We start from the raw sequence: 25952 nt of genomic DNA, 5'->3' as shown, positions 1-25952 counted from the left end.
TTGTAATGTATTGCCACCTGCATCTACTCGTTGTTACGTTTACAAAAACAGGTCTGGGATCAGGGTCATTTAAATCCCATGATGTGATGTCAGATGGTTTCTTATCCTACTTCCTCTTTGTCTCTCTGGCAGGTTCCTGGTGCAGTTCAAGCAGGACAAGGTGTGTGTGAAGTTCATCCAGGGGGGGCCTAAGAACGGAAACAGTGCTGCCTGCAAACGCAAGAACAACCGCCTACTGGAGGTGTCTGTGCCATCACCATAGAGATGACATAGCCTCCTATAATACTTAGTTGTCATGACAGTTCACAATCAGGCCTAAACTCCAGCCCCCGCCCCCAATGACTTTGCAATTACTCTGCTTTTTGTTATTTGTTGTTATTTCCTCTATTCAGAATCCTTGCATCACTGTAATATTTAACTGCGCTGACACTTTTGGTAGAGAGTGAAAGACCCATAGGATTGCATGGCGATAGGGTTGTAAGAGAGAAAGATGAAGAGAAAAAAAAAGACTTTGTTTTACTAGTTTTAAAAGATGTGGGTGAAAGAAAGAAGTGCTCTCCTCTTGTCAATGGAGCACAAGATATCTCCAGTCAGATGATGATGCTGATTGTTGAGCTTGGGAAAGCTAATATGCAGGCTGTGTGGTGTGGTATCAAGCCGTACCCATATTCAGAGATATGTAAAGGGCAAAGAAATAAAGTGCAGACAAGACACACCCCTGCACTAGATTTGGGTCCTCATCGGTTTATCTGTTTGAGCTCTGGAATGGCAACTCAATAGACCAACAATGACCAGAGAGCTTTCAGGATTGCTCTAAAGTTTTCTCTGAAAGTTAAACTATGACTGCACTTGTAATGTTCACCTGGGTGAGTTAAAATTTGAAAAGACAGTGATGAATAGTCAAAATAATGTCTGGGTTGTTTTTGTTTTCCTTTGCTGACACCCACACAACTGACTACAGTGGGTGGTCAAGTACAAGAATCAACACTTGTCAAATGTGATTTGCCAAGTGATCGATTGTCAACCACTTAGTATCCATAATAACTCCCGTGTGCCATTCAGCTGGCCCCTACTCTGTGAGGTGCCATGACATGCTGCATGTATCCGTGTGTAGTCATCTAGTCAGGTTTTGGACGCTAACAAAAAACAAAAAGTTGAATGGTCCCTACTCAGTTTATAAGTAAATGCCAAAAACAAAGTTGAAAGGGGGCCTCAATCAACCAGGACCAAGACTTTATTTGAAAACACTGCACACTTTTCTCACTCTCCAGTTGTCCTCAAAGTACTTTACATCTCTAAACTTTACCACAGGAATTGAGATGGACCCCAGTGTTCCCAAGTCTACCTTGATAACTATCCCAGATTCAACACTGATCAGTCTTTTTAGAGCCACGAGGCTGCCTGTTTTCAATGGTCCTCTTGTTTGAAATGGAACTCTTTGCCTACAACGCTGCCTAGGCTAGGCTACACCATCTCAACCATCCCTCCACCCTTTGGCATGAGAGTAATAAAATAGTAAGAGGATGCAGCATGGCAACAGACAGGACACAAGATTGAGTCCTACATTCTGTGACTGACATTTCTCAAACGCATGCTGTAGAGATAAACACTCACTCACTGACTGTATCATACACATCAACTGTAAATGCTAAAACAGACCCAGCATGGATGTAGTATTTCCGAATAAATTATAGTATCCTCATGCTAGTTCTCTTATTGCTGTGCTGCAGAATTATCTATATGTTTTTGCCATTGCAATGTGGGCTGTTATATATATTATTTGTAGCCCCACTCTGGCTAATAATAAATGCAGTGTTTTTCTTGGGATTGTGCGTATGGCCATGTAGTATATTCTTGGGAAGTTTTTTCAGAAAACTAGCCATCACAGCTTCACGGTCTGCTCTGCCTGTGTATGAATGTGATATACTTTACACACACACAAGCCAATGTCACTTAAGGGTTTGCTCTATTTGGAAGTATATTTAATGATATTCTTTATCGGGATGTTTTAGTGAGGTGGGTTTGTACTGTTGACTTCGAGGTTAAACCAATGGGTTCTCTGGTGGTGGCAATGTGGAAGCTCAGCCAAACTGCTCTAGATCACATACCTATAGATTACTGGTGTACCTTAAAATAAATCACTTTTTTACATGTTTTTGTAATTCCAAAGGTGGACTTGATGAATGATTGTTGTTTTTTTCCTTCCACGGGGGAAGATGTTGAACTGAGTCAATGCATGTTTGTGCTTCTCAGTTCTGTACAGTTTGAGATTTCAATGCAGTTTGCTATAACCACCTCCTCTCTGAGTTTGTATTTGACGTAAAATACGAAAATAAACTCAATCATGTATGCATTCTTGTTGTGTGCCTAATGTAACCTGCGCTGCGAGACGGAGAACATGGAAGTGTTTCAGTCCTCAATGTAACAAATTTACAAGTAATGCTTTTCAAATTAAAAAAGCAATAAATACATTGACTACTTTGTGATTTTGTTGGTTTTGAATGCATATGCGCATCAGTTCAGTTTATGATCTCTCAAGACAGATGTTTCCCAGTCAGCATTACCAGTCATCGACCGTTAACCATTGCGGGGATACACAAACGAACAACATGTCAACTGTATCTTATATCCATCAAACTTAAGTAATACACTCTTTCTGAACTTTCGAGCTTATTTTAGACTCCTGTTATGCATGTATTTTCACGTATGTCCATCCACAATAGGCTTACCCTACAGTACTTAAAGTGAACAGGACACTCACTGTGAACTACCACCACTTCATCCATTAGATCAAACTGAGATTACATGTATCACTAATGTAAAAGGTGAGCTGAGAGGCCCCTGGTACACTGATGGCAAGGGGTGGGTGGACCAGACCAGGCAGCTACACAAATGGTCTCCATCACATCTGGAGAGTTGTCCCTGGTTAAATTCTGCGGCTTGGGGAGGCTGCCAGGAGCAGTACCCTGGGAACAGCCCTTGACAGATAATGCACAGATATAAATAGCCCACAATTATGGGCTGTCCTGGACCAAGTTCCCATCGTCTTGTAGTCTTCTGCAGGCTGGGAAACGATGGTGTGGCCTATCCTTCTGTTGAGAAGACAACCAGCCCTCTGTGAGCAGGGCTAAGGGCAGACAGAACTGACAAAGCATCACATCGTGTAGACACAACATGGGATTGACAGTGGATAAGATATCAGAGCTCTCAATATAGAAATATAATCTATGAACACAATTGCAATGATTTGATTCATCCTCTTGTGTATATAGTTTGAGTTTGGTGGTCTGTAAAATACATTTGGATCTAAATACCTGCGTAATAGTATCACATCAGTGACGCTAATGAATACTTATGGGGCCTTCGGGTTTTTCTGGGTTTCAGAGTGAAGCCTCTGGCGCCACCTAGTGGAATTCCAGTCAAGGAACCAGCTGAGATCGTCTACCGGTATTCTCTCTCCCCCTACTGGTGGGAAATATATCCTTATCAAAAAAGTCTGCCAAGTCCATCTGGGGTAGATAGAGAGACGTGCTAGTTCAGAAGTAATCATGGCAACAAGGTGGGGAATCTGCAGTGCAGGGAAAATCAGCCACGACTTTACAGTTGCTTTGAGGACCCTACCTCACGACGACCACCAGGTAAACGTTATTTGTGATTGGGAATGAGGGGGAATCCTAAAACTCTTGCGCGATTAGGCTACTCGCTTATAAGCAAGGGTGAAGTGTATTTTTGCAGAATAATTTAATGAATGTTTTACTCGTTAGTGACATCAGTGAGAAGAAAACATATTTTTTGTAAATAACTCCATGTTTCCATGTTCTGTGGTTGCGTAAGTGTCCATTGATTGCATGTTGTGTAAATCTTTACCGTAATTCTCCTAATACTGGGCCAATCAAATATGAATTTGTGTTAGGTAAGGCACAACGTGTAATTTCAACAGCCTGATCCTGCCAAATTGAGGAATGTGGTTAGGGAAAAGCTAACATAAATGTTGATGGGATTCAAGTAAGAAATTAAAGGTTATTTTGAACGCTATTATCACTCTAAATACTATTATCATCTATGACCACTTTGGAAATAAGCGTTTTAAGTGCTATCCCCTAGGAATACATCTTGTATATATTTTTTACAAAATATATTATATTAAATTTACCTCTAATTGAAACAATGAAAATGGTTATCTTTTTCAGATTATGGCTGTTGCTGCTCGGAATCTCCAGCATGCACAAGAGTTTGCCAAAAAGCACAACATCCCAAGAGCCTATGGGAGCTATGAGGAGCTAGCAAAAGACTCAGACATAGGTGGGTTCTATCATGAAATCCCTTAACCTGGTACAGATCTGGTTAAAAAATGTTACCTTGACTCATGCTCTTGACAAGAGATACTGTATAGCCAAGGTGTTTGACCATTTCAGGCCACAAATCATCTGTAACCGTGGGATAAAACCTGATAACCTATGTGGCATAGGCTTGTAGCTTTAAAATGACTGGACTTGTAAACCTATGCTCGTACCCCTATCTTTCTTTGCAGATGTGGTGTATGTGGGAACCATCCACTCTCACCACCTGAGCACAGGTAAGCTCTTCTTGACCTCCCATAAGAACGTGCTCATAGAGAAACCCCTGGCCATGAATCTAAGAGAGGTACTGGAGCTCACCAACACAGCCAAGGAGAATGATGTCTTTCTAATGGAGGTACTTTACAGGGGGGCACCTGACACCTTAAACATGTTCATACAAGTTTACTCTAAAGCTCCTTCTGATCATATACTTCCACATACAGTACATCAACACTGACATATTTATACTGTGGTATGGTTTGTCCTGAATAATATATGTTGGGCTGACCAGTCAAAAGTTTGGACACACCTACTCATTCAAGGGTTTTTATTTATTTGTACTATTTTGTACATTGTAGAATAATAGTGAAGACATCAACACTATGAAATAACACATATGGACTCATGTAGTAACCAAAAAAGTGTTAAACAAGTGAAAATATATTTGAGATTCTTCAAAGTAGCCACCCTTTGCCTTGATGACAGCTTTGCACAGACTTGGTGTTCTCTCAACCAGCTTCATGAGATAGTCACCTGGAATGGATTTCAATTAACAGGTGTGCCTTGTTAAAAGCACATTTGTGGAATTTCTTTCCTTCTTAATGCGTTTGAGACAATCAGTTGTGTTGTGACAAGGTAGGGTTGGTATACAGAATATAGCCATATTTGGTAAAAGACCAAGTCCATATTATGGCAAGAACAGCTTAATTAAATAAGCAAAGAGAAACAACAGTCCATCATTACTTTGAGACATGAAGGTTAGTCAATAAGGAAAATTTCAAGAACTTTGAAAGTTTCTTCAGGTGCAGTCGCAAAAACCATCAAGCGCTATGATGAAACTGGCTCTCATGAGGACTGCCACAGGAAAGGAAGACCCAGAGTTACCTCTGCTGCAGAGGATAAGTTCATTAGAGTTACCAGCCTCAGACATCGGCAATTAACTGCACCTCAGATTGCAGCCCAAATAAATGCTTCACAGAGTTCAAGTAACAGACACATCTCAACATCAACTGTTCAGAGGAGACTGCGTGAATCATGGTCGAATTGCTGCAAAGCAATCACTACTAAAGGACACCAATAAGAAGACGAGACTTTCTTGGGGCAAGAAACACAAGCAATGGACGTTAGACCGGTGGAAATCTGTCCTTTGGTCTGATGAGTCCAAAATTTGCGATTTTTGGTTCCAACCGCCATGTCTTTGTGAGACACCGAGTACTTGAACGGATGATCTACACATATGTGTGGTTCCCACCGAGAAGCATGGAGGAGGTGGTGTGATGGTGCTTTGCTGTTACAAAAGTATCTCTAAAAGCATTCATCAGTCCACGGTAAGACAAATTGTCTATAAATGGAGAAAGTTCAGCACTGTTGCTACTCTCCCTAGGAATGGCCGTCCTGCAAAGATGACTGCAAGAGCACAGCGCATAATGCTCAATGAGGTTAAGAAGAATCCTAGAGTGTCACCTAAAGACTTACAGAAATCTCTGGAACATGCTTACATCTCTGTTGACCAGTCTATGATACGTAAAACACCAAACAAGAATGGTGTTCATGGGAGGACACCACCGAAGAAGCAATTGCTTCTTCAATGGCGCACGTCTGAAGATTGCAAAAAAGCACCTGGGTGTTCCACAGCGCTACTGGCAAAATATTCCTTGGACAGATTAAACTAAAGTTGAGTTGTTTGGAAGGAACACATAACACTATGTGTGGAGGAAAAAAAGGCACAACATACCAACATCAAAACTTCATCCCAGCTGTAAAGTATGGTGGAGGGAACATCATGGTTTGGGGGCTGCTTTGCTGCCTCAGGGCCTGGACAGCTTGCTATCATTGATGGAAAAATGAATTCCCAAGTTTATCAAGATATTTTGCAGGAGAATGTAAGGCTATCTCTCCGCCAATTGAAGCTCAACAGGAGTTTGGTGATGCAACAGGACAATGACCCAAAACGCAGAAGTAAATCAACAACAGAATGTCTTCAACAGAAAAAAAAATACTCCTTCTGGAGTGACCCAGTCAGATTCCTGACCTCAACCCGATTTGAGATGCTGTGGCATGACGTTGAGAGCGATTCACACCAGACATCCCAAGAATATTGCTGAACTGAAACAGTTTTGTAAAGAGGAATGGTGCAAAATTCCTCCTGACCGTTGTGCACGTCTGATCCGCAACTACAGAAAATGTTTGGTTGAGGTTATTCCTTCCAAAGGACGGTCAACCAGTTATTAAATTCAAGGGTTCACATACTTTTTCCACCCTGCACTAGAGGTCGACTGAATAATCGGCATTGCATGGCCAATTTAATTAGGGGCGATTTTAAGTTATCATAACAATCGGTAATCTGCCTTTTTGGACGCTGATTATGGCCGATTACATTGCAATCCACGAGGAGACTGCGTGAAGACCATTTCTTCCTAACAAAGACCGTAATTAATTTGCCAGAATTTTACATAATAATGACATAACATTGAAGGTTGTGCAATGTAACAGCAATATTTAGACTTAGGGATGCCACCCGTTAGATAAAATACATAACGGTTCCGTATTTCACTGAAAGAATAAACGTTTTGTTTTCAAAATTATATTTTCCAGATTTGACCATATTAATGACCAAAGGCTCATATTTCTATGTGTTTATTATATTATAATTAAGTCTATGATTTGATATTTGATAGAGCAGTCTGACTGACCGGTGGTAGGCAGCAGCAGGCTCGTAAGCATTCATTCAAACAGCACTTTAATGCGTTTGTCAGCCGCTCTTAGCAATGCTTGAATCACAGCGCTGTTAATGACTTCAAGCCTATCAACTCCCGGGATTAGGCTGGCAATATTAAAGTGCCTATAAGAACATCCAATAGTCAAAGGTATATGAAATACAAATGGTATAGAGAGAAAGTCGATGCATCATAATTCCTATAATAACTACAACCTAAAACTTCTTAACTGGGAATATTGAAGACTCATGTTAAAAGGAACCACCAGCTTTCATATGTTCTCATGTTCTGAGCAAGGAATTTAAACGTTAGCTTTTTTACATGGCACATATTGCACTTTTACTTTCTTCTCCAACACTGTGTTTTGGCATTATTTAAACCAAATTGAACATGTTTCATTATTTATTTGAGACTACATAGATTTTATTTATGTATTATATTAAGTTAAAATAAAAGTGTTCATTGTTCAATCAGTATTGTTGTAATTGTCATTATTACAAATATATATATATATATAAAAATCGGCCGATTAATCGGTATCGCCAGTTTTTGGTCCTCCAATAATCGGTATCGGCGTTGAAAAATCATAATCAGTCGACCTCTACCCTGCACTGTGAATGTTTACACGGTGTGTTCACTAAAGACATGAAAACGTATACTTGTTTGTGTGTTATTAGTTTAAGCAGACTGTGTTTGTCTATTGTTGTGACTTAGATGGAGATCAGATCCATTTTATTCTGAAATCAAGGTAATTCCAAAGGGTTCACATACTTTTTCTTTCCACTGTATCTCCGTTATATCTCCCAGGCCATCTGGACTCGTTTCTTCCCTGTGTCTGTAGAGGTGGGCAGGCTGCTGGGCCAGGGTGAGGTGGGAGAGGTCCAGATGGTAAGGGCCGACCTGGGAGCCCCCCTCACACACATCCCTCGCCTGACTCATAGAGAGCTGGGTGGAGGGGCACTACTGGACCTGGGGATCTACTGCCTGCAGTTTGTCTTCATGGTGTTCAATGGGGAGAGACCGGAGTCCATCCAAGCCACGGGATACTGTATTGACACAGGTAATTGGTGGTATTCTGACTTGAGATCCACTTGCTTAACTCACATACCAGAGTCTCCCTTTTCAAGTCTCCAACTGAAATAAAGAACTTGTTTTGCTATTTCTAATGCTTTGTATTTGCACCTCCAGGAGTGGATGGAACAGTAGTTTTGGTCTTAAAGTTCTCTGGGAACAGAATGGCTGTGTGCACCTGCTCCATCACGATGATGCTGACAAATGATGCTGTTATCTCTGGGACCAAGGGGACCATCAAGGTAGGAATTAGCAGACACAAACACACACAGAGGAAATACATTATTCTAACAAGTCACAGCCAGAGGAGGGTAGGGAAGAAGTGCACACTATAGTTATTGATCTAATGATGAAGATTCTGAATAAATTAAACAAGTTTATGATTCATTGAAGAGGTGATTTTTTATGAACATTTCCATAGCTTCCTGAACAACTTCAATAACCTACGTATACTGAACAAAAATATAAACGCGGACAGCTGATGAAACTGGGTTTGCACAACTGAAGAATTTCTGCACCAACAGTCAGAAACCGTCTCAGGGAAGCTCATCTGCGTGCTCGTCGTCCTCAGCAGGGTCTTGACCTGACTGCAGTTCGGCGTCATAATCGACTTCAGTGGGCAACTGATCACCTTCAATGGCCACTGGCACGCTGGACAAGTGTGCTCTTCACGGATGAATCCCGGTGTCAACTGTACCGGGCAGATGGCAGACAGTGTGTACGGCGTTGTGTGGGCGAGAGGTTTGCTGATGTCAACATTGTGAACAGAGTGCCTCATGGTGGCGGTGAGGTTATGGTATGGACAGGCATAAGCTACAGACAACGAACACAATTGCATTTTATCAATGGCAATTTTAATGCACAGAGATTCCGTGACGAGATCCTGAGGCCCATTATCGTCCCATTCATCCACCACCATCACCTCATGTTTCAGCATGATAATGCATGGCCCCATGTCGCAAGGATCTGTACACAATTCCTGGAAGCTGAAAATGTCCCTGTTCTTCCATGACCTGCATACTTTTGTCACCCATTGAGCATGTTTGGGATGCTCTGGCTCGACGTTTACGACAGCATGTTCTAGTTCCCGCCAATATCCAGCAACATTGCACAGCCATTGAAGAGAAGTGGGACAACATTTCACAGGCCACAATCAACAGCCTGATCAACTCTATGTGAAGGAAATGGTGGTCACACTAGATACTGATTAGTTTTTTGATCCACTCCCTGTCACGTCCTGACCAGTAAAAGGGGTCATTTGTCATTGTAGTATGGTCAGGGCGTGGCAAGGGGTGTTGTTTTTGTGTGTTTTGGGGGGTTGGTTTGTTTCATGGGAATTTGTTCTAGTTTTCATTTTCTATGTTCATTTTCTATGTGTGGCCGAGTATGGTTTCCAATCAGAGGCAGGTGTATTTCGTTGTCTCTGATTGGAAGCCATACTTAGGCAGCCTGTTTTTTCCTGTGGGTTGTGGCTGGTTGTTTTTCGTATAGTCGTTGTCCTTACGGAACTGTTGTTTGGCGTTTGTTTATTTTGTTTAAGTGTTCTCTCATAATAAAAGGAAGATGAGCACTCAACACTCTGCGCCTTGGTCCAATCCTTTCGACCCATGTGACAGAACTACCCACCGACGAAGGACCAAGCAGCGTGGAAGGGAGCAACAGGAGAGTTTTCTGGAGTCCTGGACCTGGGAGGAAATCCTGGATGGTAAAGGACCATGGAGGCAACCTGGAGAGTCCGCTGGAGGAGATAGAGGCAGCGAAGGCGGAATGGCGTTACTACGAGGCTTTATATGCACTGAAAGGCAAGGCGGAGAGGCAGCCCCCCCAAAAAACTTTGGGGGGCATACGGGTAGTTTGGCTAGGTCACGGGGGAGCCCTGACCTAACTTCCCGGGCGTACAGGAGAGAGCCGTGGAGCAAACCGGTGCCAGTCATGGAGTCAAGCACGGAGCTTGACGCGAGATTCCGGAAGGAGGTACTGGCGGAAAGGGCACGACTGAGCAGGCGTGCAGAAGGGCGAGCGATGCATTACGGGGTGATGCGCACTATCTCGCCCATCCACACGCACAGTCCGGTGCGGTCGGTACGGGCTCCGCAGCGTTGCCGTGCTAGAGTTGGCACTCAGCCAGGAAGGAGTGTGACTGCTCAGCGCATCTGGCCGCCAGTGCGTCTCCTCGGCCCAGTTTATCCTGCGCCTGCTCTACGCACGGCAGCCCTCATTCCCCAGCACAGCCCAGTTCGCCTTGTGCCAGCGCTCCGCCCGTGCCAGGCTACAGTGATCATTCAGCCAGGACCGGGTGTGCCAGCCCTGAGCTCCAGACCTCCGGTGCGCCTCCACGGCCCAGTGTGCCCCGTGCCTGCTCTGCGCACCCAGTCTCCTGTAAGTCTCCCCAGTCCGGGGAGACCGGTCCCAGCTCCACGCAGGAGGCCTCCAGCGACGCTCCTCAGCCCGGAGCCTCCAGCAACGGTCCTCAGCCCGGGGCCTCCAGCGAAGCCCCTCAGCCCGGGGCCTCCAGCGACGCCTCTCAGCCCGGGGCCTCCAGCGACGCCTCTCAGCCCGGGGCCTCCAGCGACGCCTCCCAGTCCGGAGCCTCCAGCGACGCCTCCCAGTCCGGAGCCTCCAGCGACGCCTCCCAGTCCGGAGCCTCCAGCGACGCCTCCCAGTCCGGATCCTCCAGCAACGGTCTGCAACCCAGAGCCTTCAGCGGTGGTCTGCAACCCAGAGCCTTCAGCGGTGGTCTGCAACCCAGAGTCTTCAGCAACGGTCTACAGCCCAGAGCCTCCAGCGGGGGTCGGCAGCACAGAACGGGAGCTACGCCCGGAGCCAGAGCCACCTCCATAGTGGGAGGATTGGCGAAGGGTGGGTGTAGCACAGGAACCGTCATTGACGGTGGCCACCCTCCCTTCCCTCCCTTTAGGTTTGGGGTTGTTTTTGTGGGGTTTTTTGTTTTGAGGTGCAGTCGGGGTCTGCACCTTCGGGGGGGGGGTACTGTCACATCCTGACCAGTAAAAGGGGTCATTTGTCATTGTAGTATGGTCAGGGCGTGGCAGGGGGTGTTGTTTTTGTGTGTTTTGGGGGGTTGGTTTGTTTCATGGGGATTTGTTCTAGTTTTCATTTTCTGTGTTCATTTTCTATGTGTGGCCGAGTATGGTTTCCAATCAGAGGCAGGTGTCTTTCGTTGTCTCTGATTGGAAGCCATACTTAGGCAGCCTGTTTTTTCCTGTGGGTTGTGGCTGGTTGTTTTTCGCATAGTCGTTGTCCTTACGGAACTGTTGTTTGGCGTTTTGTTTATTTTGTTTAAGTGTTCTCTCATAATAAAAAGAAGATGAGCACTCAACACGCTGCGCCTTGGTCCAATCCTTTCGACCCATGTGACACTCCCCTTCTTTTTTTTTAGGTATCTGTGACAATCAAATGCATACGTATATGTATTCCCAGTCATGTGAAATCCATAGACTAGTGCCTAATTCATTCATTTCAATTGACTGATTTCCTTATTTGAACTGTAACTCAGGAAAAAAAAATGAAATTGGTGCATGCTGCGTTTATATTTTTTTGCTTAGTGTGTTTCATTTGATAAGTTTGAGAGTTTATTATTCAGAGTACCATTGTGTTTATCAAAACTTGTTTTTGATTAAGCACACCACCGTTTATTAGTATCATCAAACAAGCCTCTCTCTTCAATTCCCTATTGATATCAACAAAGTGTGACATTAATGGCATATCAATGGCTTCAGAGAAAATATCATATTAGGTGTTGTTTCTATCTGAGGTCCCCAACCACATGTGGTGTCCTACGAGCCTGGAGGTGAATGGGGAGGTGACGCAATACCCTCTCCCTGAGCCCAGCCTTCCCCTCAACTTCATCCACAGTACTGGGCTGCGCTACGAAGCAGAGGAGGTCAGGCAGTGTCTGCTTAAAGGTAGGCTTTACACAAAGCAACGTGAACCATTGAATATTACAACACACCTTACTAAAATGACAATAGAGTTTGCACCAAAAACAGCCCAAGCCGATAGGGGAAATGGTATGGGAATCTGCAGGTTTGAGACCAACTACATTGCAGTCAGAATTACTCATTTACAAATCACCTTGCATTCCAAATAACTGGGCATTATGTGATCAAGATTAGCAATTATGCACTTTGCCTTGCTCAAACATGCTGATTGTCTCCATCAGAGCTGAAGGAGAGCTCTGGAATGCCTTGGTCACACTCACACCTTCTCGCCGAGGTCATGGATGAAGCCAGAAGACAAGTGGGAGTGACATATAATCAAGACAACATCTAATGAGATCATGCAACCCAAGTCCCCCTTTCTCAGTCATGGATGCACTCTCTACCAATGCTAGTCAGCAGGTGACTTCGGTCCAATGAATGCTATAGGTTATGCTGTTATGATGGTTAAACTAAGGGGGTGTGCTTGGGGAGACTCCCTCTGATCTGCCTGGTAATAATGGTCTGTGTCCCAAATGGCACCATATTCCCTTTATGGTGCACAACAGTGCATGAGTCCTGGTCAAAGTAGTGAACAGGGTGCCATTTGGGATGCAGACATGGTCTCAGGAGGTTTTAATAACTTATGAGGCTAATGGGCCTATGATGTTTATTTCATGAGGACCAACCCATTCATGGTGAATATTTTTTATGGATATGTGCCAGTTATGTTCAGCTTGTCAGCATCCATCCTATTGAGTTTGCTGTTTTACTTGTTTGACCTCAAGCGATTGGCCAGTCACTTAGTAGGTAATAGGTTACAACAGAACAGACTACGTGTAACCTTGCTAGTAAGAGAGAACATTGATCTCCAGATTGGAGTTGAGTGCAATACTCCTCATTCTGCTAATGTAACATAGGCTACCACCACTGCAGGGGAGATGATCAGCAGGCCTATTGCTTATTTCCTTATTTTTCTATAATTTTGGAAAGTGACTAACTATGGCCACAACAAGGTCAAGGTCATCTAAGGTCACACGGAGGTTCTTAGCAGTCTGGGAGGTTGTGTCACAGACTGAGTCTCCGTGCCATAGAAATTCAGACATAAAACCAGACGTTTATTGAAGCTGTGTATTGATTGCATTGATGAGGACGCACATTAAATAATTGTAAAGATATCCTCATTAGTTCACCTGTAAAAGAGAGATATGCATGTTTAGTTTAGTCGGAATGTTGGTAATTGGTTTTAGAGCATGAATGTTAATATAAGGATGTTGTTTTAAAGCTAGAACTAGCGACTACTAATGTTATGATATGAGATCACCATTTATATGGATAAATAAATGTTTTACAATTAACGTTATTGAAAGAGCTGTTAGTTCCTGGTGCGTCTCCCACAAAGGTGTCAAATGTGAGCTCAGGAGCGGAAGGTTTATCCTGTGACGTGAGTACGGCAAAGTTAGCTAATTCCCGGGGGAAGACATGGTTGTATCACTGTGTTATTTATGCTTAAAGAATGGTTTAAACCACGTATTAATGTGTGGATACACAGGCATATTTAAAGCCTAAGTTATGTTTTGAATGAGCTCGATTTGTGATTTAATTCAGTTCCCTTTGAATCAGCTGTTGTTTTCTCTAAAGAGAAAAGCATGCACACATTTAAAAACTATACGTTACTTATCCTTTTATCTATAAAATGTCTTGCACAACTAGCTAATTTTGGTTTGATTACTTTGCACATTTATTTTGGGATTCCACCCCTGTAAATGTGATTTGCCTGATGAGGCACGAGTGGTGTAATTTCTTTGAAGTGCATTTGTCTCCACGTTACCTCACCTCTGCTTCTCGATTACCTTTGACCTTTTTCAAAAGCAGGCGAGGACCGGACTGAGGAGCATCGAGCAAAACTAATTGAGATTCTCCCAATAATTGTGCACTTGCTCCCCTGTAAGCAAAATCCATGAGGGGGCATGTACAAGTGCCATAGAATTAAGAGCAAGGTACATGCCTGCCAGGAGCAGAGCCCGAGACATATAAATACGTTGAACTTATTAGTGCCCAAAGAATTAGGAATTAGAACAATTTAATAGGATCTCTACTCTTGACTTTGCAGAATCTCTGCACTCCACCGATTCTGGTAGAGCATGGCAACTGTCCAAAATGGGGAGAAAGAGGCTACCACGTGTAAGATTTAGATCAACTTACTGGATATAAATTCAGAATAATCATTCATAATATTTTAATTGGGATTATTTTATCCTTTGCTATGTAATATTTCAACATTAAATAATTTTATAGTATTAATTCATGTTTTTCTTAATTCATGTTCCCTCCCGGTGAAGTGTGAAAGGGATCCACATCATATCAACCATAGCAACCTACTGGGACATGGGGTGTTTCATCCTGCAAAAGGGTTGCTACAAGCATGTTGGGAACATGAGCAAAGATGGAACATGAGCTTTGGGTGGTTTGGTATACCCAGTTGAGGGAGTTGGGACTGTATGGAAGGGAAGTAAGCCCCACTGTAGCTATTGTTGTAAACACAACATGGCTACTCCTGCCTCTAGTAGTAGAAGTGTGTGAGAGACTACTCAAAGATAGGGAGGGGTTTGATTCAAATAAAATGTTATTGGTCACAGTGAAATGCTTACTTCCGAGCCCATTCCCAACAATGCAGAGTTAAAAAGTAAGGCAAATATTTGCTGAATAAAAAAGGAAATAGTAACACAATAAAAACAGTAAGACTATATACAAGGAGTACCAGTACCAAGTCAATGTGCAGGCGTACGAGGTAGTTGAGGTAATTGAGGTAATGCAGTATGTACATGTGGGTAGGGGTAAAAGTGACTAGACCATCAGGATATACAGTATAATAAACAGAGTAGCAGCATTGTGTGTGTGTTGGAGTGTCAGTGTAGTATGTGTGAGTGTTTGGGTAGAGTCTAAGCAGTGCAAGGGAGTCAGAGCCAAACTATAAATAATAAAGGGGATCAATGTAAATTCTCCGGGTAGCCATTTGATTAACTGTTCAGCAGTCTTATGGCTTTGGGGTAGAAGCTGCCTTTTGGTCCCAGACTTGGCGCTCCGGTACCACTTGCCATGCGGAGCAGAGAGAACAGTCTATGACTTGGGTGGCTGACACCGCCTGGTATAGAGGTCCGAGCTAATTTTGTTTTGATCACTTTGCTCATTTATTTTGGGATTCCACCCCTGTAAATGTAATTTGCCTGATGAGGCATGAGTGCAGTAATTTCTTTGAAGTGCATCTGGGAGTTCGGCCTCAGTGATGTACTGGACTGTACGCAGTAGCGCCTTGCTGATTTGTTTAAAGGTCCAATGCAGCCATTTTTATCTCAATATCAAATAATTTCTGGGTAACAATTAAGTACCTTACTGTGAATGTTTTCAATTAAAATGGTCAAAAAGAAACTAAAATAGCTTCTTTGCTAAATGCAATTTCTCGAGCAAGAATTTAGCTGGCACTGTTTGGGAGTGGAATGAGAGAAGGGCCTAATTTGAAAAGCCTAATGGGAGGGATGTGTAACCTGAAAACGAGCTGTTATTAGCAACCTCATAGTGTGAAAATATATATGAAACACAGGAAATGAAATGTTTCGACTGCACTGGACCTTTTAATAGACGTCTGGATACTGATGCAGATGGTTCAAAATACTGCACCTTAGAAATGTTGTACTGGGTCAGCATTTGTAGTGCAGGAATGTGGGGTTGCAGTCAGGAAATGTATTATAGACAACCTGGCATGACAGAGCTGATGGCTGTACTGTTGGCCTTGCAGTTGATGGAGGAAGTCAAGCCAGACAAAGTAGTTATTTGCTCTGACCAGTGGCGTGTATTCATGGATGCCAAGGTAAGCCAGGCTTCTCCCCCAAAAATAAAAAATAAACATAAAATAATTTATCTTTCGTGTCTGTGTTTCATAATTTTCCTTCAATTCACAAGAGGCTGAATGTATCTCACCGGAGAAAGCATCCTAGTGAGCGAAACAGTGGCCCTTTATCTGTAGGCCAGTAGGCCATCTATCTGATGCTGTCTGGTCCAAAAGAGTATTACATTGTTGTCGCCCGTTGCATTGAATGCAAGGGAAGCCAGCGAATATTAGGCCTCCCTTGATAAAAAAAAGTTTAAAATAATACTGAGTGAGCTACATTTTAGTCATTTAGCAGACGCTCTTATCCAGAGCGATTTACAGTAGTGAATACATTTCATTTCATGCATTTTTTTTTTGTACTGGCCCCCCATGGGAATCAAACCCACAACCCTGGTGTTGTACACACCATGCTCTACCAACTGAGCCACAGAGCTCAACTGTGAATGTTCCCGGTGCACCAAAAAAAAGTGTCAAGGGAAGCCCGTTTGGATTTGGCGTCATTCCTATCGCATTGAGAGCATACGTCATTGACAGAAACAACTTGAATTGTTGCATCTCATTGTGTTGTTGTCCTCCAGTGGCTAGCTAGCTAAAATGGGCCCTTTCCTAAATTAGCCATGGGTGGAGATTTGGACTTGGGATTTTACTTAATTATCCATACTGGCCATTGATTATAACGGCGATTCTGATCCAGCCATCAATTCATACATTGTGCCCCTGGCCTGAGAGGATGGAAGTTCAATATGTAGCTAGATGTAGAAGGCTAATGTTAACTAGCTAACGTTGCCCATGAAAGGAAGTTAGGCTAGCGAGCAAGCATTTTAGCCAAGTAGCCTAGGACAACAAAAAAATACAAGTGTCTACTGTATGAGAGTGTGATAGACCGTTTTGTCAACATGAAAGAGTGGAGGATGGCATTTCTCTACAAGTAGGGTGACTCAACATGTTTTTTCTACTTGCACGAACACGCACACACACACAGAAATCAGAACCATGGACAGCCATCATATTTAGCTTATGTTGATTGGACTAAATTGTTTTTGGTATCTTTTAGTTGTCACTGTATTAGACTAAGCGTAGGTGATTTTATGATGTTGAAGTTGAAATAGTGCTGGAATAATTTGAGGTAGCTCCTGTTTTCTTTGTGACTTGCGGTAAATCTCTGTGGTTCTAAAGCAATAGTAGTCCCGAAAATGTCTGAAAACATTAACTTGCTTGACCTTGCAGTAGGTCATGTAACTGTTAGTTACATGCAATATGCTTTGTGGACTTCTCTGGACAGAGGTTGCTCTCAGGTTTTGTGATGAAACAAAGGTGTGGTTTAATTTATTCTGACACTGTGTCTTGTTATTATCTCAGCCTTTAGGCCTATATATCATGGTCGCAAGGCATATGAACTAACAGGTTATAGAGCAAACAACACAGGTTGTAATATGGCTTTTTTTCTGGCTTCCCAGTGATTTTACCCACGCCCCACTACTGGCTCTGTTCGATATTGATGAGTCTGCAGTCCTTTAGCTCACGTGAGGTACTACAAACCCATGGCCGGGTGAGACAGATAGACATACAGAGATTTACTTGGGTCCCAACCCATGTGGGGTTGGAGGGAAAGGAGGCAGCTGATATACTGGCTAAATAGGCCGTTAGCGGTGGGGAGGTGAATGTTGAAGTTTCAATGAGCAAAGCAGAGGCAAAAGGCCTGATATGAACATTGGTGGTGCAGAATGGTAGGGGCAGTGGAATAGAGACAATAAGGGCAGGCATCTCTTCCAAATACAGAGAAGGTGAGGGTAGGATTGTAGGATGAGACCAAAAAGAAGAGGCCATCTTCACTAGGCTTAGTAGGGTAGGACACAGCCAGCTGAACAAGTCATTACATCTAATAGGAAGGCATCCATCAGGAAGATGTGATTACAGACAGGAAATTGAAACAGTTGGACATGTGTTGGTACAGTGTGGGCAATATGAGAGGGAGAGTGAGAGATGGAGAAGCTGTATGAGAGAAAGGGGGATACAGGATTTGAGTAGAAAATCGATAGATAGAGTTTCCAATTTTGTATTTTTTTTTTAAAGAGAAACCGGGCTGGCAGTGCTTTGCAATCGAGGGTGGTGCATTTGCCATACCAAGCATTGGTGCATCCAGTCAAGATGCTCTCAATGGTGCAGCTGTTTAACTTTTTGAGGATCCGAGGACCCATGACAAATATGTTCTGTCTCCTGAGGGGGAAGAGGCGGGTGTGTGTGGACCATGTTAAATCCTTCATGATGTGAACGCCAAGTAACTTGAAGCTCTCGACCCACTCCACTACAGCCCTGTCTATGTGGATGGGGGCGTGCTCTCCCCTCTTCCTCCTGTAGTCCACGATCAGCTCCTTGGTCTTACTGATGTTGTGGGAGAGGTTGTTGTCATAGCACCACACTGTCAAGTCTCTGGCCTCCCTGTAGGCTGTTGGTGTTGGAGTGAACAGGGAGTACAGGAGGGGACTAAGCACACACCCTTGAGGGGCCCCACGTGTTGAGGGTCAGCATGGCGAAGGTGTTGTTGCCTACTCTCAGCACCTGGGTCCGTATCGTCATGAAGTCCAGGATCCAGTTACAGAGGGAGGTGTTCAGACCCAGGGTCCCTAGCTTGATGATGAGCTTGGAGGGGACTATGCTGTTAAACGCTGAGCTGTAGTCTATGAACAGCATTCACACATAGTTATTTCCCCTCTTGTCCAGGTGGGAGAGGGCAGTGTGAAGTGCAACTGAGATTGTGTCATCTGTGGATCTGTTGGGGCGGTATGCGAATTGGAGTGGGCCAAGGATGTCTGGGATGATGGTGTTGATGTGTAGCATGACCAGCCTTTCAAATCACTTCATAGTTACAGACGTGAGTGCTATAGGGTGATAGTCATTTAGCCAGGTTACCTTGGAGTTCTTGGGAACAGGGACAATGGTGGTCAGTTTTAAACATGTCAGGATTACAGATTGGAACAAGGAGAGATTGAAAATGTCTGTGAAGACACTTGCCAGCTGGTCTGCGCATTCTTTGATAACATGTCTTGGTCTGGTCCAGCGGCCTTGCGAGTGATAACCTGTTTAAAAGTTTTACTCACATTGGCACAGACATCCGGAACAACAGGGGCTTTCATGCAAGACTCAGTGTTGTATTCCTCGAAGTGAGCATAAAAGGCATTTAGCTCGTTTGGGTGTTCTTCATCACTGGGCATCTTACGGCTGGGTTTCCCTTTGCAATCCGTTATCGTCTGCAAGCCCTGCCACATACGACATGTGTCAGAGCCGGTTTAAGATGTCGCCCTTCTCCATCGGCACCCTCTTCTTACTCTCGATAATTAGGTTAAGGTCAGGGTTAGCTAAAATGCACACACAAAAAAATCAACTTTTGAAGTCAATTTGACAAAAGCTGTATCACATCTAGACACTAAGCAGGTAGCCTAGTGGTTTGAGCATTGGGCCAGTAACCGAAAGGTTGCTGGATCGAATCCCTGAGCTGACAATGTAAAAATCTGTTGTTTTACCCGCGAACAAGGCAGTTAACCCACTGTTCCCTGGTAGGCCGTCATTGTAAATAAGAATGTGTGCTTAACTGACTTGCCTAGTTAAATAAAGGTTACATTTAAAAAATATATATATATATAATAATGACCGGCTGGAAAGTAGGATTTAGCTCCTTCCTGTCTGTGGCCCACACTCCAGCACAGTAGGTGGCGTTAATGCACTTTTAATGAATGGATGCCAACCGCCCTTAAATTCCAAAAAAGAAGAAGACGATTGCGCAGCCGCTTCACAGCCAGAGAATTCATTTCAGTTCTGTCGCAGTAACGTTCGTTGTTTTTCTTCGACTGTTTTTGAGAGTAACTTTGATTACGGTAAGTAGTTTATAACAGTAATGTTAATTAACTGGCATGCTTTCGATAGTACCTAGCTAAATCAATCAGGTTTATTAGACGCCTGCGCACGTTTGCTTACGTGTTATCAGCCATGCTCGCTAACGTTAGCATGCTTAGTCTGGCTAGCCACGTCGTTAGCTTCTCTGGCTAGCTAATTGTCAATCATGCATAGCATGTAACGTTATGTCTTTATAGTAGTAGTAACTAGCTAGCCTTACAAGATGTTACAGATGGTCGGTATTTGTTGATTTTTCAGGCCGATTAGCAGTTAACTTCGTCAGTTACTTGCTAGCTAGCGAACTGGCCATGCATTGATTGTATCTCCGAGACATGGGTACTTAGCCAGCCGGCAGGCCTTACGCTTGATAACTAGCTAGTTAAGTAACGCGTTAGCTACTTTTTCACCAGTTATCATTGCCGTCATTGCATGATCAGCCTATGATATCGATATATCTATTTGACTATCTAGCTAGGTAGTTACTTGTAACTAGCCATAATGTAGCCAACGTTAGCTAGCTAACTAGCTTATGATGTAAATTTAGCTAGCTAAAGTTAGTTGACGGCGGAGCCATATGGCTCTAAACTGGTTAACAGCAGCTGCCAACATTGTGTGCTATGGATCACATTGCCATGGGGGTGCTGACTTGTCAATTATTACACTTTTATCCCAAACCAACACCTGTCAATCCTACTTGTACATATCTTGTGGTGTTAGTTGACTTAGACAACTAGCTTATCTTTCGGCTATAATAATAATAATAATGTCCTCTTCTCATTCAGGGTGTCTTTTATGAGTAATCAAAAGATTCAGAAGCCAACGCTTACAGGCCAGCGTTTTAAAACTAGGAAGAGAGGTGGGTGTAAACTGAATGTATTACTATCATGATTGGCAAAATTCTGTTATGATTTGTGTCCCTAATGAATGCATTGATCTTTCAACAGATGAAAAGAAGGTGTTTGACCCTACTCAGTTTCAGGAAACCATTGTACAAGGTCTGAACCAAACTGGCAGTGATCTCGACGCTGTTGCGAAATTTCTTGATGCCTCTGGTGCCAAGCTTGACTACCGCCGCTATGCTGAGACACTCTTCGACATCCTGGTGGCTGGCGGAATGCTGGGTAAGGATAGAATGAAATGCTGGGGAAAGGATAGAATGGAATGCTGGGAAAAGGATAGAATGGAAGAGAATGTTAGTGTAAGGTGCTGGCAAAATAAGGATCAAATGGAATAGAATGAAAAAAAAATTGTGTGAAAGTCTGTATAATAAGGGAGTGAACATTATGTATATTGAGGGATACCTGGAGGTAATCGGACCTCTGAAATGAAAGTGGATGGCCCTCCCCCTGAGGAAAATATTAGTGATGCACCGATATTACATTTTTGCCCGATTCTGATATTTTCCTTGCAAAAAAAACGATATTGATATTTAACATTTTTGCTGCCTTTTAAGCATTCTAGTTCAGTTAAATAGTTAACATCTATGGGCTAGGTGGGACGCTAGCGTGCCACCCGTGGTGCACTCCATCAACAGCAGGTGCATTTCAAGAGCGGCAAATTTGAATCCAAATAAATGTCAAGATTCAAATTTTTCAAAAATACAACTATTTTACACCATTTGAAAGATAAACATCTCCTTAATCTAACCACGTTTTACGATTTCAAAAAGGTTTTACGGCGAAAGCATAAATTTAGAGTATGTTAGGACAGTACATTTACAAGAGTTGTGTGTAATGTTTTGTCAAGTCAAAGACAGGGTCACCAAAACCATAAAACCAGCTAAAATGATGCACTAACCTTTTACAATCTCCATCAGATGACACTCCTAGGACATTATGTTAGACAATGCATGCATTTTTAGTTCTATCAAGTTCATATTTATATCCAAAAACAGCGTTTTACTATGGCATTGATGTTGAGGAAATCGTTTCCCTCCAATAACCGGCAGTCAAGTCAGCGTCACAAATTAAATAATTAAAATTAGAAAACATTGGTAAAATATTATATTGTCATTTAAAGAATTATAGATTTACATCTCTTGAACGCAATCAACTTGCCAGATTTAAAAAGAACCTTACTGGGAAATCACACTTTGCAATAATCTGAGCACTGCGCCCAGAAAAATACGCGTTGCGATACAGACTAGACGTCATGTTGGGGAGATCTAAAATCGAAAATACTATGTAAATAATCCATTACCTTTGATTCTCTTCATCAGATGTCACTTCCAGGTATCACAGGTCCATAACGAATGTAGTTTTGTTCAAAAAAGCTCATCATTTATGTCCAAAAATCTCCGTCTTGTTAGCACATGATCTAAGCCAGCTGGACTTCTCGTCATGAACGAGGGGAAAAAATATATTTCCGTTCGTTCAAACATGTCAAACGTTGTATAGCATAAATCATTAGGGCCTTTTTTAACCAGAACATGAATAATATTCAAGGTGGACGAATGCATACTCTTTTATAACGTATTGGAACGAGGGTACCCAACATGAACTCGCGCGCCAGGTGTCTAATGGGACATCATCGTTCCATGGCTCTTGTTCGGTCAGATCTCCCTCCAGAAGACTCAAAACACTTTGTAAAGGCTGGTGACATCTAGTGGAAGCAATAGGAAGTGCCAAAATATTCCTCAGCCCCTGTGTTTTTCAATGGGATAGGTTTAAAGTCAATACAACACATCAGGTATCCACTTCCTGTCAGAAAATGTCTCAGGGTTTTGCCTGCCAAATGATTTCTGTTATACTCACAGACACCATTCTAACAGTTTTAGAAACTTTAGAGTGTTTTCTATCCATATATAATAAGTATATGCATATTCTAGTTACTGGGTAGGATTAGTAACCAGATTAAATCGGGTACATTTTTTTTATCCAGACGTGCAAATGCTGCCCCCTAGCCCTAACAGGTTAATACACGCACATGTGGACGCAGCGGTCTAAGGCACTGCATCTCCGTGCAAGAGGGGTCACTACAGTCACTGGTTCGAATCCAGGCTGTATCGCATCCGGCCGTGATTGGGAGTCCCATAGGGCGGCGCACAATTGGCACAGTGTCGTCCGGCTTTGGCCTGGGGTAGGCCGTCATTGTAAATAAGAATTTGTTCTTAACTGACTTGCCTAGTTAAATAAAGGTTACACACACCACACTAACCAAAGTCATTTTGTTGGCATTTACGTATGTCCCCATTACCAGTAAAACATAATCAAAACCTATTTCTTTCGCTGTTCATTTGTTCAGTCGTTTCATTCTCAACCAGGATTTCTATGGAACGCCGTCTTGCATGTCAAAAAAGATGCACGTCAAATAACACTATTTGATGTGTCAAATAAGCTTGTTGACCAATCAGGACCTGAATATGACTGCACTTCACATAATCATTTAACGTGTTCATAACCCTGTGGTACCCCCATAGAGACTGCCAGAGGTCCGGACAACAGCCCTCCGATTTGACACACTGAACTCTCTGTGAAGTAGTTGGTGAACCAGGCGAGGCAGTCATTTGAGAAGCCAAGGCTATTGAGTCTGCCAATAAGAATATGGTGATTGACAGAGTCGAAAGCCTTGGCCAGGTCGATGAAGACGGCTGCATAGTACTGTCTTTTATCGATGGCGGTTATGATATCGTTTAGTACCCTTGCGTGTGGCTGAGGTGCACCCGTGACCAGCTCGGAAACCGGATTGCACAGCGGAGATTTCCAATATGTTCACCGATATATCGTGCATCCCTAGAAATATATTACCTGGCCCTCTGAGCGTTTGGGGGAAAAAATAAAACATGTAACCCTCCCCCTCCAAAATGATGATTAAAACAAAATAGCAGTGTATATTAAATCCCATAGTAGGCTATCAATTTTGCAGTCGTGATTTCTATCAAATCAAAGCGTGGTTGAGAACTACAGCTGTATTCATACCATATTCATGTTATCCACTAAAGGGCGGCATTTACCAGTTTAAACGTTAAGGGCGTCCACATGACGATAACGATAAATGATACATGACTATAAAGTGTTTGCGAGCATCCAACTAGAGGAAGGTTTATCGTTTACAGTAGGCTTCACCTGTCAATCAAGTGATCAAAGCATCATACTGCACGCTGTAGGCCTTTTAATAAGGTCGAAAAACCAACCATTTGGTGTTGGTGCTTCAGGTTGTGTTCGTTGTCATAGTGACGACTGCAAATGATACCAAAGTACATTTTTTAAAATAGAAACTTGTATTTAAATTAAATGTAGAAATTCAACAACAAATGCTGTTTAGTCTGCATGTCTTTTATGTCATTGCTTGCCTCTATGCTTAATGGATGTCAATTCGTTGGGCTCTTTTTCGCTGCTCATCACTGTCTCCAGAGTATAAGAAATACAAGCATTTCGCTACACCCGCAATAACATCTGCTAAACACATGTATGTGACCGATACAATTTTATTTAATCTGTCCTGTGCAACCATTTTAATAGGTTACATCAGTGCAACAATGTTATCATCACTGGCCACTCTCTTTGCAACTTTCCCCGACAGCTAAATTGGCCTAGGTCTATTTTGCATTCAGCAATTTGCAAGGGCAAGCATGCTTCTCTCCACAAAAAGCCTATTAGGCCTAGTTGAAAAAATTGCTCCACTCCACACGGCCCTTTCCCACTGGGACAAAAGGAACGCCTATGTGAGAATGCTGTTCATTTACTACAACTCAGCGTTCAACACCATATTGCCCACGAAGCTCATCACTAAGCGAAGGACCCTGGGATTAAAACACCTCCCTCTGCAACTGGATCTTGGACATTCTGATGGGCCGCCCCCAGGGCCGCTCAGTCCCCTCCTGTACTCCCTGTTCACCCACAACTGCATGGCCAGGCACGACTCCAACACCATCATTAAGTTTGAAGACGATTTGCAGATGATCACCGACAACGACGAGACAGCCTATAGGGAGGTCAGAGACCTGGCCGGGTGGTGCCAGAATAACAACCTATCCCTCAACGTAACCAAGACTAAGGAGATGATTGTGGACTACAAGAAAAGGAGGACCGAGCACGCCCCCATTCTCATCGACAGGAGCTGTAGTGGAGCAGGTTGAGAGCTTCAAGTTCCTTGGTGTCCACATCAACAACAAACTAGAATGGTCGAAACACACCAAGACAGTTGTGAAGAGGGCACGACAAAGCCTATTCCCCCTCAGAAGACTGAAAAGATTTGGCATGGGTCCGCAGATCTTCAGTTATACCGCTGTACCATCGAGAGCATCCTGACCGGTTGCATTACCGCCTGGTATGGCAACTGCTCGGGTATCCGACCGTAAGGCGCTACAGAGCGTAGTGCGTACGGCACAGTACTAGGTCCAAAAGGCTCCTTAACAGCTCCTACCCCCCCCAAGGTGTAAGACTGCTGAACAATTAATCAAATGACCACCCGGACTATTTACATTGACCCCCCCACCCCCCTTGTTTTACACTGCTACTCACTGTTTATTATCTGCATAGTCGCTTTACCCCTACCTGCATGTACAACTTACCTCAACCAACCTGTAACCCTGCACATTGACTCGGTTCTGGTACTCCCTGTATTTAGCCTCGTTATTGTCCTTTTATTAAATGTTTAGTAAACAAGGTCAAATCATGACGTCAGCGATCTTCAGGTTGGAAAGTCAGAGCTCTAGAAAGAGGCCTGATTTTTAGATTCCGATTTTGAATTCCGAGTTTATAACTGTTCAAAAAGATGTAACCTTTATTTAACTTGGCAAGTCAGTTAAGAACAAATTATTATTTACAATGATGGCCTACACCGGCCAAGCCTGGACGACACAGGGCCAATTGTGCGCAGCCCTATGGGACTCCCAATCACAGCTGGTTGTAATACAGACTGTATTCGAACCAGGGTGTCTGTAGTGACA

The 25952-nt window shown here is 43.2% G+C and overlaps 3 protein-coding genes across 12 annotated transcripts in view; all 3 read left to right on the top strand.

The window, feature by feature from the left end:
• Positions 1 to 2469, top strand: part of LOC106586439 (unconventional myosin-Ib) — a 142682-nt gene extending 140213 nt beyond the window's left edge. For all 10 annotated transcript variants that reach the window (XM_045707713.1, XM_045707708.1, XM_045707714.1 and 7 more), the window contains one exon: positions 133 to 2469. In XM_045707713.1, coding sequence (XP_045563669.1) covers positions 133 to 262 — 130 coding nt within the window. In that variant the 3' untranslated portion in view covers positions 263 to 2469. The remainder of the gene's footprint in view (positions 1 to 132) is intronic.
• A 984-nt stretch (positions 2470 to 3453) lies between these two features.
• Positions 3454 to 13640, top strand: LOC106586438 (trans-1,2-dihydrobenzene-1,2-diol dehydrogenase). Its single transcript, XM_014173713.2, has 7 exons — positions 3454 to 3638; positions 4191 to 4302; positions 4532 to 4695; positions 8084 to 8336; positions 8465 to 8589; positions 12120 to 12270; positions 12528 to 13640. Exons 1-7 carry the CDS (start codon positions 3549 to 3551, stop codon positions 12635 to 12637), a joined length of 1005 nt encoding a protein of 334 aa, XP_014029188.1. The 5' UTR covers positions 3454 to 3548; the 3' UTR covers positions 12638 to 13640.
• A 6218-nt stretch (positions 13641 to 19858) lies between these two features.
• The window catches only part of LOC106586437 (basic leucine zipper and W2 domain-containing protein 1-A), a 21656-nt gene continuing 15562 nt past the window's right edge, over positions 19859 to 25952 (top strand). The window contains exons 1-3 of the mRNA XM_014173712.2: positions 19859 to 20043; positions 20845 to 20918; positions 21007 to 21183. Coding sequence (XP_014029187.1) covers positions 20855 to 20918; positions 21007 to 21183 — 241 coding nt within the window. The 5' untranslated portion in view covers positions 19859 to 20043; positions 20845 to 20854. The remainder of the gene's footprint in view (positions 20044 to 20844; positions 20919 to 21006; positions 21184 to 25952) is intronic.

Source organism: Salmo salar, chromosome ssa25 (assembly GCF_905237065.1).
Source record: "Salmo salar chromosome ssa25, Ssal_v3.1, whole genome shotgun sequence".
NCBI lineage: Eukaryota > Metazoa > Chordata > Actinopteri > Salmoniformes > Salmonidae > Salmo > Salmo salar.
This window is presented reverse-complemented; position numbering and strand designations above follow the sequence as displayed.